At 42.1% G+C, this 15,453-nt stretch overlaps 2 protein-coding genes across 16 annotated transcripts in view; one reads left to right on the top strand and one right to left on the bottom strand.

The window, feature by feature from the left end:
* The window catches only part of RASSF7 (Ras association domain family member 7), a 111,033-nt gene that overhangs the window by 76,705 nt on the left and 18,875 nt on the right, over window positions 1–15,453 (bottom strand). For 5 of the 15 annotated variants that reach the window (XM_083428159.1, XM_083428152.1, XM_083428162.1 and 2 more), the window contains exon 1: window positions 11,396–11,486. The exons of 5 other annotated variants lie outside the window; for them this stretch is intronic. The gene's annotated coding sequence lies outside the window, so the exon portion shown is untranslated. Of the gene's footprint in view, window positions 1–11,355; window positions 11,375–11,395; window positions 11,487–15,453 lie in introns of those variants that run through there. 5 more of the 15 variants (XM_083428168.1, XM_083428169.1, XM_083428156.1 and 2 more) reach the window with 4 other exon arrangements.
* The window catches only part of LMNTD2 (lamin tail domain containing 2), a 39,270-nt gene continuing 35,307 nt past the window's right edge, over window positions 11,491–15,453 (top strand). Inside the window, 3 exon segments of the mRNA XM_083427855.1 lie at window positions 11,491–11,583; window positions 11,585–11,616; window positions 14,383–14,595. Coding sequence (XP_083283981.1) covers window positions 11,506–11,583; window positions 11,585–11,616; window positions 14,383–14,595 — 323 coding nt within the window. The 5' untranslated portion in view covers window positions 11,491–11,505.

Raw genomic sequence — 15,453 nt, 5'->3', positions numbered from 1 at the left:
TGCAATTTCACAGCTACATCTAGATAAGATATCTGTGTGGCTGTCCACATACATCTACCCTTTATTTTAAAAACCCCCAAAAAGGTGTGTGCTCCACAATGAAGCCGCGAATTATGTCAATTCCAAAGAATACAAATACAATATTCACAAAATGGAGAGATATTGTTTAGGAGAGGAGAAAAGGTGTGGCTTCGCTAATGCTCAGCCTCCTCCCTTTCAATAATATGATTACATGAGAAGGACTACCCACGGGATTTTCAGGGCCCTGTACAAAATTTCCATCCAGCACCCCTGACCCAAATTTTATAATTTGGAGCTCTTGGGAGAAGAAATTGGAATAACAAGTTTAGCAAGCTGCAAAAGGGATGATGCAGGAAAGAAACCAAAGTTATGTACACTAGATGGTCAGAGCCTGAGCATTTCAAGCCCCCTCACTCTCTGCTGCTAATGCATCACCATGACTACACCACAACATTGTTGTAAGAAGTTCACATACTGGCTCAGAGTTGTCATGTGGGGGGTAGGTTTCCTACAAGTTGCAGAGCTCCATAGAGTTCCATCTCCATACGTCTGTCAATTAGTGCTCCTATTGGGAACCAAACTGCGGGTGGCAGTGGAAGACAGGAGTGCTTGGCGTGCTCTGGTCCATGGGGTCACGAAGAGTCGGACACGACTGAACGACTAAACAACAACAACAACAACATTGGGAGGTAGGGCCAGCCCAAGACATTTTGCAGCCTGAGGCAAATTATTATTATTATTAATTTACTGGGTTGCCCCAGCCATTCTGGGTAGCTTCCAACACAATAAAAACACAGCAAAACAGCAAACATTAAAGGTAGCATCCCGCACCCTGTGCACAGAAGCTGACTGAAAGTTGACTCTTCTTTCAAAAATGAAGATGGCATAGTTTGCTCACTGCAACTGAAGGCAGCAGACTAGCCTAGGAAACATGTAACAGGCCTTGTGGGACACACAATTGTTTTCCAACAGCTTTCCAATGCTCCCCTGACCTCCATGCAGCAGTTGCCTAATGGTCCTGCTTGAAGCACATAACCTCTAAATAATTCCCGCATACAAAATAAGAACCAATAAAAGAAGCTGAATTTGGCTGTGGGCAAGAAGGGAAGGGGCATTATGCAAACACACCAATGGCACTTGGATAACCACTTTCTATTCAGCAATAATTTCAACTGCAAAAAATGCAGTGAATAGCAGAAGGGTGGAGAGGGAGAGAAACAAACTTTCCCCATATATGAAGTACGCAGCATTACCATATTCCCACAACAGAAGCACAGCCTTGAGGGAAGGTATATGGTGTGTATACAATAAATTGTGTGGGAAAGGGCCCTAGTCTCACTCAGCACGACTGAATAATGAGCAGGGCCACCTACTGTGCATGTAGCTCCTGTATATCCACCTACACCTATTTCTGCCCCATCAGCTCCACTGCGTATAAATTATATGTTTTCTCTCTGTATCTGTCTTGCCCTTGAGACATAGAGAGCATATTGCATAACCAAACAGGTTACCTGTTGCTATGTCATATCACTCCTTCAAATAGCAAACTTAGGCTGCCAAAACAGAGTGGGGGAGGGGGAGAGAGGTACCAGCATGCTTGAGGGCATGAACATCTGCAGGAATTTTTCCAGATGACAATAACCTTTTGGAAGTGAGGCAACCCAAACTGTACCTACTGCTCCAACTGTGGTCTCCCCATAGGTTATGATATAGTATAACCATAGTATAACTGTGTTTTGATATTGGCAGTTTTGTTTTCTTTTTATCCCTTCCTTAATGATCCCTAACATGGAATTCACCATTTTTCACAGCTGGTGCACGCTGGGTTGACATCTTCATCATGCTATCCACTATGGCCCTGAGGTCTTGTTCCTTGTGAGTCACTACAGATGCCAATAATCTATATGAGAGATTTGGATTCTTTTGCCACAGTGTCCATCACGTGACATTATTGTGAAAAGATGGAGGAGGGGTTTAGAATAATCTGTTTTATAACCCAGACTTGGGGTTGTATTTCACTGTGATAATCACATCTCCACATCGGGGGGGGGGGGGAGTTTCTAATTATCTGAATGCATATTGAATGAGAAATGTAATTCAAGCTCTTCTAATTGATGCAATGGAAAGGTGCTGACATGACAACCGAATTTGTGCCTTTGGCACAAGCCGAAGCTTTTACAGCTTTAACTGAAGGCTACATGTGTGGCTTTTTGTTTTTCTAACTCTGCAAAACAAGCTACAGTAGTACCTCGGGTTACAGACGCTTCAGGTTACAGACTCCACTAACCCAGAAATAATACCTCGGGTTAAGAACTTTACCTCAGGATGAGAACAGAAATCGCGTGGTGGCGGTGCAGCAGAAGCGGGAGGCCCCATTAGCTAAAGTGGTACCTCAGGTTAAGAACAGTTTCAGGTTAAGAATGGACCTCCAGAACGAATTAAGTTCTTAACCTGAGGTACCACTGTATAAGAGTCCATTGCATGCTGCACTCTTAGTGCAGCTGATTTGCTTTGGGTTTGTGTCTGAAAGCATAAGCCAGCTCATAAAGCTCTTATGTGGACCAGCTACTATATAATTAAACAGAGGCACACACGACTCTCGGGATGAATTACATTACCACTACTTGCTACTGAATTTAGTATCCTGAAAAAAACAACCATGCCTCAAATTTGTATTTAGAGCACAGTAAATCCCAGGGCATTTTAGCTTCAAATCTCCTGCTCACAGTTTTGGATTATTGCGTGTGGTTTCTGTGTATTGTGACTGTGCCGAGATCCAGCATCACATATTACGTATTCATTTACCCTGCCACTGCCACAGAGGAGAGCAAAATGGCCTTAATTATTCATTCCAAATGTGGATTTTCTTCTTGACTACGTAAATTCATTTGCAAAATGAAGTGAACCAAGAAATAATTGTGATTTACTGTGAATGCAAGCTCTACAACAGTTTCTAGCTCATCATCTTGAGCTTGTTTCTCAGGTAACTTATTAAATATTGGAGAAGTCAGAAGAGAGGTATCAGGCTTGTACTGCTCTTCAGAAGCCTCCTGTGCCTGATCCAGGATATACTTACATAATTCATGCAGATAAAGGCTACGAAGAAGTGTTGGAAGTGGAAGATAAACACAAGCAGAGTCAGGTTTGAGTCAGAAAACTGCACTGCAGTGGACTCCCTCAGCAGAGCCAGAGCTATGTGGGCTGGGAGTGGACTAGCTGGGTTCCCCCCCCCCCCCGGTGAAGCCTCCAGAGGGGGCACCATTGAGACTCCCAGCCTGTGTGTTGGTGTACGAAATATGTGTGTGTGTGCGTGTGCGCGCGCGCGCGTGCGCGCGCCAAACTGAGTCTTTGACTCGGGTTAAATAAAGCCTAGTTTCGCCCCTGTCCCTCCGACCCTGGGTCTTGTGAAATGGTCTTGGAAGTGGCAATAAACAGCACACTGAGTTTGTGGCCATTTTACTTTTCTACAGTGTCCTAGAGCACTATGGGAAATACTTGCTCCAAACTGCCTGGCATTGAGGGTCCCAGACAGGCTTTACTTCCCCAAAGTTGCCACATGCTGACACCGGGCTTGAATTTAGGCGCATACAGAGAAAGCCTTGGTTCTTTGTATAAAAGATCCCCTGTGTAAAGAGCTGAAAGCATACTCATGAGCTATGTAAATATTTCACCCAGATAAGCTCTGCCTGCTTATTTTGAGTTGCCACGAAAGTTCATGCAAAATCAAGAGTAATACCAGTGCCACCAATATACATCTTCAACTCAAGCAAGTTCCCCAAGGTTCAATATTTGTTGCTACTTCCCACATAGAACTGATTACACACTGGCCCTAGCATAAGCAATATAGCAGAGAGCATAGCAAGGATGTACTCTCACAGTTTAATTCACACACAATGTGAATGTTTAATGTGAATGTTTAATAAACCATGTTGCCTCACAGGCCAGCAAACATGATGTGCCTTGACTCTCCAAAGCTTGGTTTTCCAGCTGCTTGTCTCATTTATTTGTAGCCTTATGAGCAAGGAGGTGGCCCCACACAAATTGGTTAGGCAAAGTTGTTGGAATCAAGCATAACACCAAACTACAGTTAAAAACAAGCCATGCTTTGTCAGCCAAAAACAAACATATCATGGTTTGCCGACAGGAAAAAAAAACCATGATTAATCTGCTAGGCTAGGTTCAAACATTTAACCAAAGCATAGTTAAGCTAAACAAGCCATGGTTTGGTGTTATGTGCAAATGAGACCACTGAAATAGCATGAGGCAAACTTTGCAATTTTTTAGTTCAGTATTATAGACTTTGTTTGAAAGATATTATTCCAAAAAAGAATACCAAGCAAAATTATGTAAGAACAAGGCAACTAGAGAAGTGGGAATGCGTAAATGTAGTGCATTGTACACCTCAGGTCTTGGATGTGGTCCCAGAAGTATTGATTTACTTTTTAATGTAATGCATGTTTATGTGAAGTAATTCAAAATTGTTCTATCAATGCAAGCTTGTATAATATTATTAAGCTCCAAAATTCAAGAACTCTGTCAGCTTTCTGTAGAAGATATATTATTCTGAGCCAATTTATAAGTAACAAGGTTAGAATAATTGGGGTCCAAGAAAACCATTCTTGGACGTACTTTCCCCAAATTAAAACAACTCAACAGAAAAAGGCCTCAGTTCATTGTTTGCCTTGGGTTATGGTACTGGCTTTCACCAGTGCAAAGATGTTGCACTGGTTGCACTAAAACAAGTGTATCAGGGCTGCCCCTGGATGTCTTATCGTTAGAGGCAAAACAGAAAATGCTGCACCTGCCATGTACCCACACATCCACTGCCTGCAGCAGTGGCAATGGGCATGAGAACAATGGACATGCAGCAGAGCAGGCGGCCAACAATTGCCAGAGCCAGTGAGCAGCACGTTGTTCAAGAGCTGGATTTGCCACCGCTCATGGCTATCTGGAACCAGCAGCCCTGAGACAATTGCCTCACCTCATGGGCAGGCTGCTCCTGCGGTGTATGCATTGCAAACACTAACCGTTTATGTAAATAGCTCTCACATGTGCCCAAAGAGTTTTTTCTGAACGAACCAGCAGTAAATCACACAAAGTAAGTGAAGTGAACTCTTTATAAGAAAACAAACAAACCAGGATCTGCCTAATGAGCGCAGCAACTCTTCTTCAGTAGGACTTGCCCCCATGAAGCAGTTGCTGAGACTGAAGGTCCCCTCCTCCCCAAAGCGGCCTAAGTACCCACCTTTCCAATCTGAGACTGTGCCTGTGTGCCTGTCTTTGCTCCTCCCACTTTATGACACTCCTGGTTCTGGGAGACCAGGGGGCGGGGAGGAGAGCTTGTCGCAGCAGAAGGGGGAGACACCCATGCCTCTTCACCAACCTGACTCATCTCTCTGGCTCTTGACCTTCCTCATCGCACTCTCCTACTGCAGCTTCTACCTCTGATTCTGGACTGTTCACTTCACTAAGCCCTGTTAGCTCTTCAGCTTCTGAAACATCTTCTCAATCTTCTCCTTCTTCTCCCTCTGACCACTCATTGTCATCTCACCACCAATCCCTGTACTCTGAGCCTTCTTACTTTGAGGGTTCCCCAGCTGCTTCCTCCCACCATTCCTCTGTGTCCAGCCAGTCCATGACAATTCCTCAGAAGGGTTTGCTGTCAGGCTTCTGTTGTTTGAGACAGGCACAGCAGTTGCAGGTATACTGTGGTTTCTGGTAATGGTGGACATCTGGTTGGCAATGTATGGGCTTCCCAAATTTTCAGGCTCCTGAGTCCTCATTGTGATGATGGGGAGAAGGAGCACACCCAGAGATGGGTCCCGGATCCCCTTCCCCAACAAATTATCATAGCACTATTCCTTCAGGTTCTGCTATCACTATGCTGATCCATTATTAACTTACGAGTATCTAGAATTAGCCTGCATGCTTCCTTGTTTCACCTAACAGATTTGCAATGCTGCTCTCACAGTCCTGACCACAAGAGAAGAGTGTTCCCAAAAGGCAAATGTATTCAGAATGGAATGTCATTATTTCTTTTTCTCACATTTTCAAATACTAACACCCCCATAAAAGTCAAACCTCTCAATTTGTTGGTTGTGTGATAATGCCCTTTATCTCATTCCTAAAGGACTCCTTCCTACCATCCAGTTCATCAAAGCACACAATGCTGATCAAATAAAACATGTGCTGTTAGGAAAGCCAGTAGTCACAAACATGTTGTAAATGCTAACTTCAGCATCTAAAATCCATACCACCCCCCACTTTCTCCATGTTAACTCCAAACCCCTTGAATTCTAATGGTTCCTATCCTATCCTATCCTATCCTATCCTATCCTATCCTATCCTATCCTATCCATAGCAGTGGGTCTCTTTCCCTGAAACAGTTGTCAACATTATAGCTAGTGAGCAGAAAGGTACCCAATGCAGATAGCTATATATAGCTGCAGATAAAAATGCTGTTGTGAATCGCATCCATAGCAACACACTACCATGCTGCAAAGCACAAAATCGGTAAGGTCACAAAGATTTAAAAATGGAGGCTACAAGAGCTTAGGTTGGACAGCTACATGAGAAACTGATGGAAAAATAAAACCATTGGATTGGATTGAGACTTATTCATGTTTAAAGTAGAGCCATTAAAATCAAATATTGGTTTACTCCAAGCATGAATGCCAGAATCCCACCCATTGGCTGCATTCAAGTGTCAAAATAAACCATGGTTTATTGTGAGGGGAATGGACCATGCTCAGGCTTACACAACTCCCATTCATTCCTTCTTCTGGCACAGCTACAAGAAGGTATTCAGAAGCTTTTGGGTGCATTTTTTTATTAACCACAGGTTGCCATTTCATTCAGATACAACAAACTGTAGTGTAAAAGTAACAGCCTACACAACTACTCATACTGCAGGGGAAAACAATGCAGAGAAAGAAGAAAAACAATCAACTACAGCAGTACCTCAGGTTACAGACGCTTCAGGTTACAGACTCCGCTAACCCAGAAATAGTACCTCGGGTTAAGAACTTTGCTTCAAGATTAGAACAGAAATCACGCGGCGGCAGCGGGAGGCCCCATTAGCTAAAGTGGTACTTCAGGTTAAAAACAGTTTCAGGTTAAGAACGGACCTCCAGAAAGAATTAAGTTCTTAACCTGAGGTAACACTGTATTTTGTACATTACAAAAGCTTGCATTGCTCCTGGTCTGGAGTTTATTCCTCCTTGTCACAGGCTACTGTGCACGTACAAATTTACAAGTTTGTAGCGAACAAGCGTAAAGTGGTAGTAATAGTGACTTGATATTATGTTCAGCTAGGGCCAACCTGAGATACATTAAAACATGAAAAGAGAGGAGTTTTGATTTTGTGTTTTAAAACACACTGATCGCTATACCACCGCACAGGCTGTAAATAGCAAAGAAGATTAGAACACACTAGAACACAGAGTAGAATGAGATTAGAAATGACATTACAGGTTTAAAGGCCCTTACCTTGCCACCTGTCAGAGAGACGCACACAATACCAATTCTCCCAAAACAGTTGCAACAGACTAGAGAAACCAACACAAGGCTCTGTTATGAGGCCAGAGACTGCTGTGCTCAGGTGGATGTGTTATTAGAACAAGAATCAGAGTTAGGAGGGTGCTGAGTTGGGTTAAAGGTTCATACTGTATGTTCACAGGAGACTAAATAGATTGTAAAGTAAAAATCCAATTAGCAAGTCTAACTGTAAGAAGTTGGGCTTTGAAACAGCATCAACAAATTGTATTAGCAACCAAGGAAGGGATCAGAGCAAAAATTTGAAAAAAGGCCGATTTATGCAATTGATGGATGAACAAAATGCAAACGTTTTAGCTGCAAAACATTTAAGATTTTGCCTATACTTTATCTCAACTTAGTTTGTCCCCAATCTTTGCCTATTTTTAGAAAATATTACAACAGGATATTAAATGTTACCCACAACCACATTTTACACACGGGCAATTAAAACAGCCCTTAAACGTTGAAAACAGTCCCCATTTCACCTTACCTTGAACAAATAAAGCAAAATCTGTCATGACGTTTGGCTTTCCCCTTCTCTTTCTCCTAAATATCACCAATTGACAGTACAAAAAGTAAGTAACAGAAATGAAGGGAGCAATTATGCCCCCCACTGGATTCTCCCTCAACCCCCTACCAAGACAATATTAGTCTTATAATCAATTCCTTGGGGGGGGGGGGTGCAAAAGCAACAAAATTCTAATTACAGGAAAGACACTTCATTTTCTTTGCTCTGCAGTCATAAGATGTCAAAATGTCTAGACAGCTTGAAAAAGAAACTTTGACACAGCACCCTTTCTTGACAGAGTGGGGGGAGGAAGAAAGATAACAAGCTTATTACACATAAGTCATCCCTCGTTACTTAAATTGAGCAGAAACATGCAAAGTGGTCTGCAGCTGGAGTGAAATGGGAAGCTTGGGACATATTGAAGAATTGTCAACAGCCCATGTTATACTGATCACAACTTATTTTATTGCTTCTAGACAGCTGTATTTCCTAATTTCAATCAATAGTGGCCTGAAGTTAGACTGCTTTTGCACATGTGAACCAAATTCTGCAGCAAGAAAATGTACATTCTGAGCTTAGAATGAATTTTGCAATATTTTACAAAAGTTGTCCAAAGTTACTGAGTTTGATCAGAACCATTAGTACGGGAAGCCTTGAAGGCTTGAATCCTGACCACAAAATATCCCATTCAAAGCCCACTTTGGTTTCCATGCATTTATCAGATTTTCTACACATTCCTTGGCAGGGAGGGGATAAAAGCACTTGGGCACTTTTTGCTTCCAGCATTTATCTCTAGCAATGATTACTATATTTAAAAAAGAAAAAGAAAGTCATCCTGCTTAAGAAGCCAAATCAAATGTCAGATTCTTTGGCAGGTCACAAGGCAGAGATGAAGAGCATGCTGAACATTTTTCTGACTGCAATTCCTAAAAGCATAGAATTCTAACACCCAGATTTCCTTCCTCCAATAAGCAGTAGCAATAGTCAACATTTGCGAAACACTCAGATGCACTGTAAAGACTGCACACTGCACAACAAGCTAAAATTATGATGCGGAAATCTGTGGTCAACAAGAGGGATTTAAACTTCTATTGTTGTACACACAAAGGCAGGTAAAGCCCTATTCAAGCCGAATGTAAATTGGATGACAAATCTCTACAAATATGCTTTGTTGTATCTTCTTCCCTAAGTCTAAAAGAAAAGGATATAAAGATAAGGAGGCTAAAAGTTAACTTTAGGTCAACAAACCCATTGAGTTTTGAGGCCAAAAACAAAGTCAAGAAACACCAAAGGAAAAAGACTATAATAGATACATTAAGCTGGAACTAACCTCCAGGGGTCACCCAGGCTAACCTACCCTGTAGGGGTGGGATTCTAACTCAGAAAGCTTTAACCAGCCAGGAGGCAAGACAAATAAACCAAAAATAAAATAAAATGAGACATTAGGGAGCCAGCTGTCATCTATTTAATGGTATATATGGTTTTGTGTATTTGTGTGTGCAATGTATTTATATTTGTGTGTGCATACAAGAAAAGCCCTTTTTATTTATTTAATTTTTATTTTAAACAATAAAGCCAATTTTCTAAATATCTTTATTTCTTTCTGTTTAGCTAACACAAGTAAAAGGTTAAATACTGAGCCCCCAAGATAATCATATCTTGGTAGGTTGGGCCCACTTCTTGGTTCCACCCCTGTGTTAAACAGACTCGTAACATTTCAGCCAGATAGTTCTGCCATGTAGGAGTTTCCAACTTGTGTAGAAAATTATCCTCATCTAACACTATGGCTGTGTGCAAACGTAACTCTAAACCATGGTTTAGCACTATATGCAGAAGCGGAAACAAAATGCAAGTTACAACACAGGAACAATGAGGGAAAGGCAGTATCAGAGTAGTGTGACCCTAAATGTCCCTTGCTAGGGATCACCAACAGGAGGGTGATATTGCACGTGTGTCCAGGAGCAGATGGCTCCTACTGCACTCCTAGTATAACTGGGAGCACCACGATCCCCGACATAGCATCATGTCCACACCAGGGACTGAGGTTCATTCCAAATAAATTATGGTGCTAAGCCAAAGCTTGTTCTTGGCTTACCATTTGTGGTCTGGAACAAAACTACCCTCGACCCCCAGTTCTGATATAATACTAAGCCAGGAAGCATGGTTTGTCAGTCCCATTCCCACTAGTGGAAGAGTGAAGCAGCAACCATCTCTGTATTCATAGTAAACTATGGCTTACTGTGACATGTGAACTGGGCCTGGAAAGACTGAAAGAGATGAAGAAGTAACAAATACAAAAAAAGGGAGATTTGCTATATATATACTTTCTGCTCCGTTTGAGAATTTGGCATGTTTTATGCCTCTGCCTTTACAGACAAACTCTTAATAATTTATTGCCTTTGCTGCTTTGTCAATATGACACACTCCATTTGCAAACTCAACAAAATGATCTGTCTTGGGAACTCAGCCAACAAGTGTTTTATGAAGGCTTCAAGCAGAGAAGCCAACTCTGTTAAAACAGCATCCTGTTGATAAATCCTATCCCTATAGGTAGAGTGTAATGTGAGCAGGAACTAAAGTGATCAGATCCAGCTATAATAGTGTTAGAAACCCTTTGTTGTTCTTTCAAAGGTTGTGGGTTCACTTGCCATATTTTGGGGTCTAGTAGGCTTACACAATTATTTCTTTTCCATGTTACCTTCTTTGTCACATGAATTATCAATCCATTCTGTTTGAGTCTGGGTGCCCATACAGTCTTAACATACCCTGCCTGACTTCCATCTTCACTTTGCCCTTGCCACTTCTTGTGGATTTCTCCTATGTAGAATAAGTGAATGGTTACATGGTTGGTTGGTATTTAAGAATTATGTGAAAGCATTGGTGTTCCTTTCTTGGGGTGCCATGCTTCATGTCGTCAATCCACATAAGCTTGCTCATCGCATGAAGTGTTGCATATGAGAATGAACCATCAAGATTGAACCACATATGCAAACTATTTCTCAATGGAATCAGTTCACATATTTTGCTGCAATGAGAAACCACAGGTGTACATATATACACAAACCAAAATCTCACTTTTGTACTCCCTTCTCCCTCTTTCCCCATTCATTCTTTTTCTGTTGCAGTTTTCTCAATTATAATGGCATGTGTTTGTGTGGGGTATGTTGTGTTGTGCGTGGAGGAGTTAAGTGTGGAAACACAGTATGAGCAACATGTCAATACAAAGCTGATGATTTCAAGAATCCATAATCTAAACTAACATTGCTTCGTATGAAAAAGAAGTTACATACAGGGGAAATGTTCTCCTTCTAAATCACATCTGTGACTTACGGATTTTTCAGGAAGGCCCCAAGATAACACCTTCCTCAATGGGTCTTTTTCCTTCTGGTCTCCCTCCCTGCATCATACTTCATTGTCTCCCACTCCTTTACTACGTTACTATGGTGACCTCAACAAAGACTTTGCTAGGCCTCTGGGGCAGAGACACAACCAACAGTACTAGGATCACAAAGCTCACCCCCTAAGTGCAACAGCAGAGGAAAGATAGCCATGTGAGTTATGGGGGTTATGGGGCAAGGAGGGGATAAGCAACTATTTGATTGGGAAAACATAAGCAAGCAAACCTAGTTATTGGATCCCATTATTTTGGTGGTGGCGGTAGTGAGGAAGAATAACTGAAGAGACCATTTTGAATTGGTGGCGCTTCCTATGTGTTACTGTGCTTGCCTTTACACAATCCTGCAGTGGTTGTTGCTCATTGGGGCTGGTGGAGCAGAAGGGCGGAACACCAGTAGGAGTAGCAGGAGCTTGAGCCAATGACAGGCAGAGAGAAATAATTCTGTTTTTGTTCCTATTCTCATCCATGCTGAGTTCTACGAAGGAAACAATGGGCCTAAGGAGGAGGAAGCTGACAAGCAGTGCCACCCGCTGGGCTGGTTGTCGCTAAGAAGGCAGGCAGGCAGGCAAGGTCTTAATAATTATAGGGGAAAAATCATAGAATCGTTGAGTTGAAAGGGACCACAAAGGTCCTCTAGTCCAACCCCGCTGCAACGCAGGCTTGCTGAGAGCAGGCTGGGGCTGGTGGCACAGTATTCTATTTTCCTAAACAGAAGCCTCCACTGGGTCACTTTCCACCTCCATTTTATCCACTTAGAATAAAGGTGAGGGAAAGTGGCTTATCTAGGGCTATGCAAGAAAGAATTTCAACCCATCTCCCAGACCAAGTGCATCAAATATCACCTGAATGTCTGCATAGGCCATCTTAAATGCAACCTCACAAAGAGAACTTTGATTTGTTTTCAAGCACAATATTTGTAATTGAGTCAATTTACTTCACACATTTAGCTGCTAGGCATAGTGTGGGGAAAAATGTACATGCATGTGTAGACCAGCCTGTGAATGGATTTAGAGCCTACCTGGACCTGGGAAGACAATGCTGGATCTGGGAGACTTTGTACCTGCTCTATTAAGGGGAGTTCAACCCCTTCAGAACAGGCTACACAGTTACCATATTTTTTGCTCTATAAGACTCACTTTTTCCCTCCTAAAAAGTAAGGGGAAATGTGTGTGTGTCTTATGGAGCGAATGCAGGCTACGCAGCTATCCCAGAAGCCAGAACAGCAAGAGGGATTGCTGCTTTCACTGCGCAGCGATTCCTCTTGCTGTTCTGGCTTCTGAGATTCAGAAATTTTTTTTTCTTGTTTTCCTCCCCCCAAAACTAGGTGCGTCTTGTGGTCTGGTGCATCTTATAGAGCGAAAAATACGGTAATTCCAGGACATGAGAACCACTTACTCCCAGTGTCTCTGTCTTGTCAGGATTCAGCTTTTGTTTATTATCCCTCATCCAGAACACGGGCATATTAAATCCCTGTCCAGCCTCACATGGCTCAGAGGAGAGAAATAGGACAGAGTGTTGTCTGCATTCTGAGGGCACCTCACACCAAACCCTTCTTATCATTCTCATCTTCTCACAACATTCTTTGCTTCTTTGTGATACCTGAATTGTTCTCAGTGTTTTGATTAAATATTTAAATGCATGAATAATAAACCAAATACCACATGCTTGCTCAAAGTGTTTTGAACAAAATCTATTTCTTTTTAGTAGTTAGCTTTTCCCCCATTAACAGCATATTAAATATTTTTCTGGAATGCATTGTTACAGTGTTTATTCAAGGTGTTGTAAACTGTCACTGGTCTACTGTTGCATTTCCACATATTCACAAAATTTGCCAGGTTGCTGTTGTTGGCATTCTCATGCAGTTGACAATACGTTCATGACTGAACATTCACACAACATTACTGGGACTGTCAGTGCTCCCACATGACTGGCAATAACAACAATTTCTGATATTTGCTGCAATATATGCATATGGTAGTGAGTTTTATAGATGCACTCATTGTGTGTGTAATGAAAAGCGTATCAGTTCCCAAATATATTGGATAACAAACGTTTATTGTTGTATCTCTCCTCCCATTTCTTCTCAGATACACGATCTCAGATTTTTTTTACCCACACAGGGAAATTTTAGAAAAGAAATATATGTGAAACAATATCAGAAAAGGGGAGGGAGGAATGTGGATTTTGCAATAAGTGATGCATACGAAGGAGGATGGACTGCTGCCCACACATGTTCAGAGATATTTCTTGCAGAATTCACATAGATTTTGCACTCTGATACCTTGTTTGTAAGTGTATGGTCAAAACTGTAATGTTTTATGCCATAGGAAGCTCTCTAGAGCAATCCTTTTTTCTGTCAAGGACCTCATTCTCTCAGGGGTAAATTGCTGGGGCCTACATGCCACCAATGGTTGGTGGTCCACAGCCAATTATTGACTGTGCCAGAGCCAAAGTAGGCAGGGCATCCCCTTTTCTTTCTCACCCCTCTCTGCCATCCCACAATTCCATCCTTGCCAACTGCATGTAATTGACCATAGGCTGCCCACAACAGCTCTAGATGAAGACTATAACTGGGAGAGTGACAGGACAACACACAAAGAAGAATCACACAGGGAGGGGCTTCACATGCTGCACATATACCTAGCATTTTAATCAACTATCATTAAAAGGTATGATATTAAAGTGGCTAAAAGTAGGATGGCAAAAGCATGCACGCATCATATAGGTACACTGATCAAGAAGCTAACTTTGGCTGAGGCTCTCTGTCAAGTCAAGGGCACATTAAGCAGTAAATTCAGCTTTGTTCGTATGCTATGTGTAAAATGGCTGGTAGTTGCAATTCATAGGAAGAGTAAAAGAGTAAAGAATGTTTTGATTTGCAGAGAATCTATGCTGCACAGTTATTTCTGTTTTTTCACAGGGAAAAGAAATCCAGCATAAAAGAAGTCATTGTGGAAGAAGATGAAAATGAAACAGATAGGGATGCCGCTAACAGCCAGCTCGTGGGGGTAAAGGAGAAGGATTCTCCTGTCCTCAAACTCAGCGTGATGTTCAGCCCCAATCTGGACAGTGAAAGAGTTGACAGCTCCAGTCCTTCCCCTTCTCCTGTTGAATCCCCGAAGAAACCGAGTGTGTAAGCATTGTTCCCAAATGGATTCCTTCATAACCTTTAGAGCAGCCTTCTCCAAATTGGTGCCCTCTGGAAGTTTTGGGCTACAAGTCCCCTCAGCTCCAGCATGCAGGGCCAACGCTCAGAGACGATAAGAGTAGAGTCCAACACCATCTCAAGGGCATCTAGCTAGGGAAGGCTGCTTCGCCGTTTTTTATATGTAGCTGGCACAGCACAATTTTGCTCCCATGTCATTTTTTTAGAGCCTTTTATAGAGCCAAGTGAACATAAATATCCTAACACCTGCTGGTTAGACATGAGCTTTATTCTACTGTACCCACACACCTGCAAAGGTTTATACAGCGTTAACTTAAAATTGTGCAGTTTGCCATCTGAATGGCTGACACCTCAATCATGTTTGCACTTACTTTTGGGGACTGTTCCTCCACTGAAATAACGAAATCCACCCCTTCCTGGGTATATAACTGAAGTTGATGAATTGCCTCTTTCCCTTTGTCTTGTAAGGATGGGACTGTGAGGCAGCCATATGCCCTTTGTCTCATAATGGGGCAGAATAAAAAAAAATGGGGCAGAATAAACAAAAGTAAACTGGGAATGATGCTTGTTGGGCTCACAAGAAGGGATGCTAACCCGAAAAGAAGATGTAAAGGAAGCCGCAGCTCGTGCACCTGTGCAGCTCAGGAGCATATATCTCTATTTAGTAGGTCCCATTTTATCTAAAGAGCTTTCTTTCCAAGCAAGCACTGATGGAATTGCAGCCTCAGTAATCAAGCAGGAGAAGGAATATCAGCTGCTGTAGTTTGTCATTTCATGATGCTAGAGGAAGGCTTGGGAAATGAGAAAAACTTCCAGATTCCTTCT

Source organism: Podarcis tiliguerta, assembly GCF_965153285.1.
Source record: "Podarcis tiliguerta genome assembly, chromosome: 1".
NCBI classification, from domain to species: Eukaryota; Metazoa; Chordata; class Lepidosauria; order Squamata; family Lacertidae; genus Podarcis; species Podarcis tiliguerta.
Note: the sequence above shows the minus strand (reverse complement) of the source record. Positions and strands in the feature narration are given on the sequence as shown.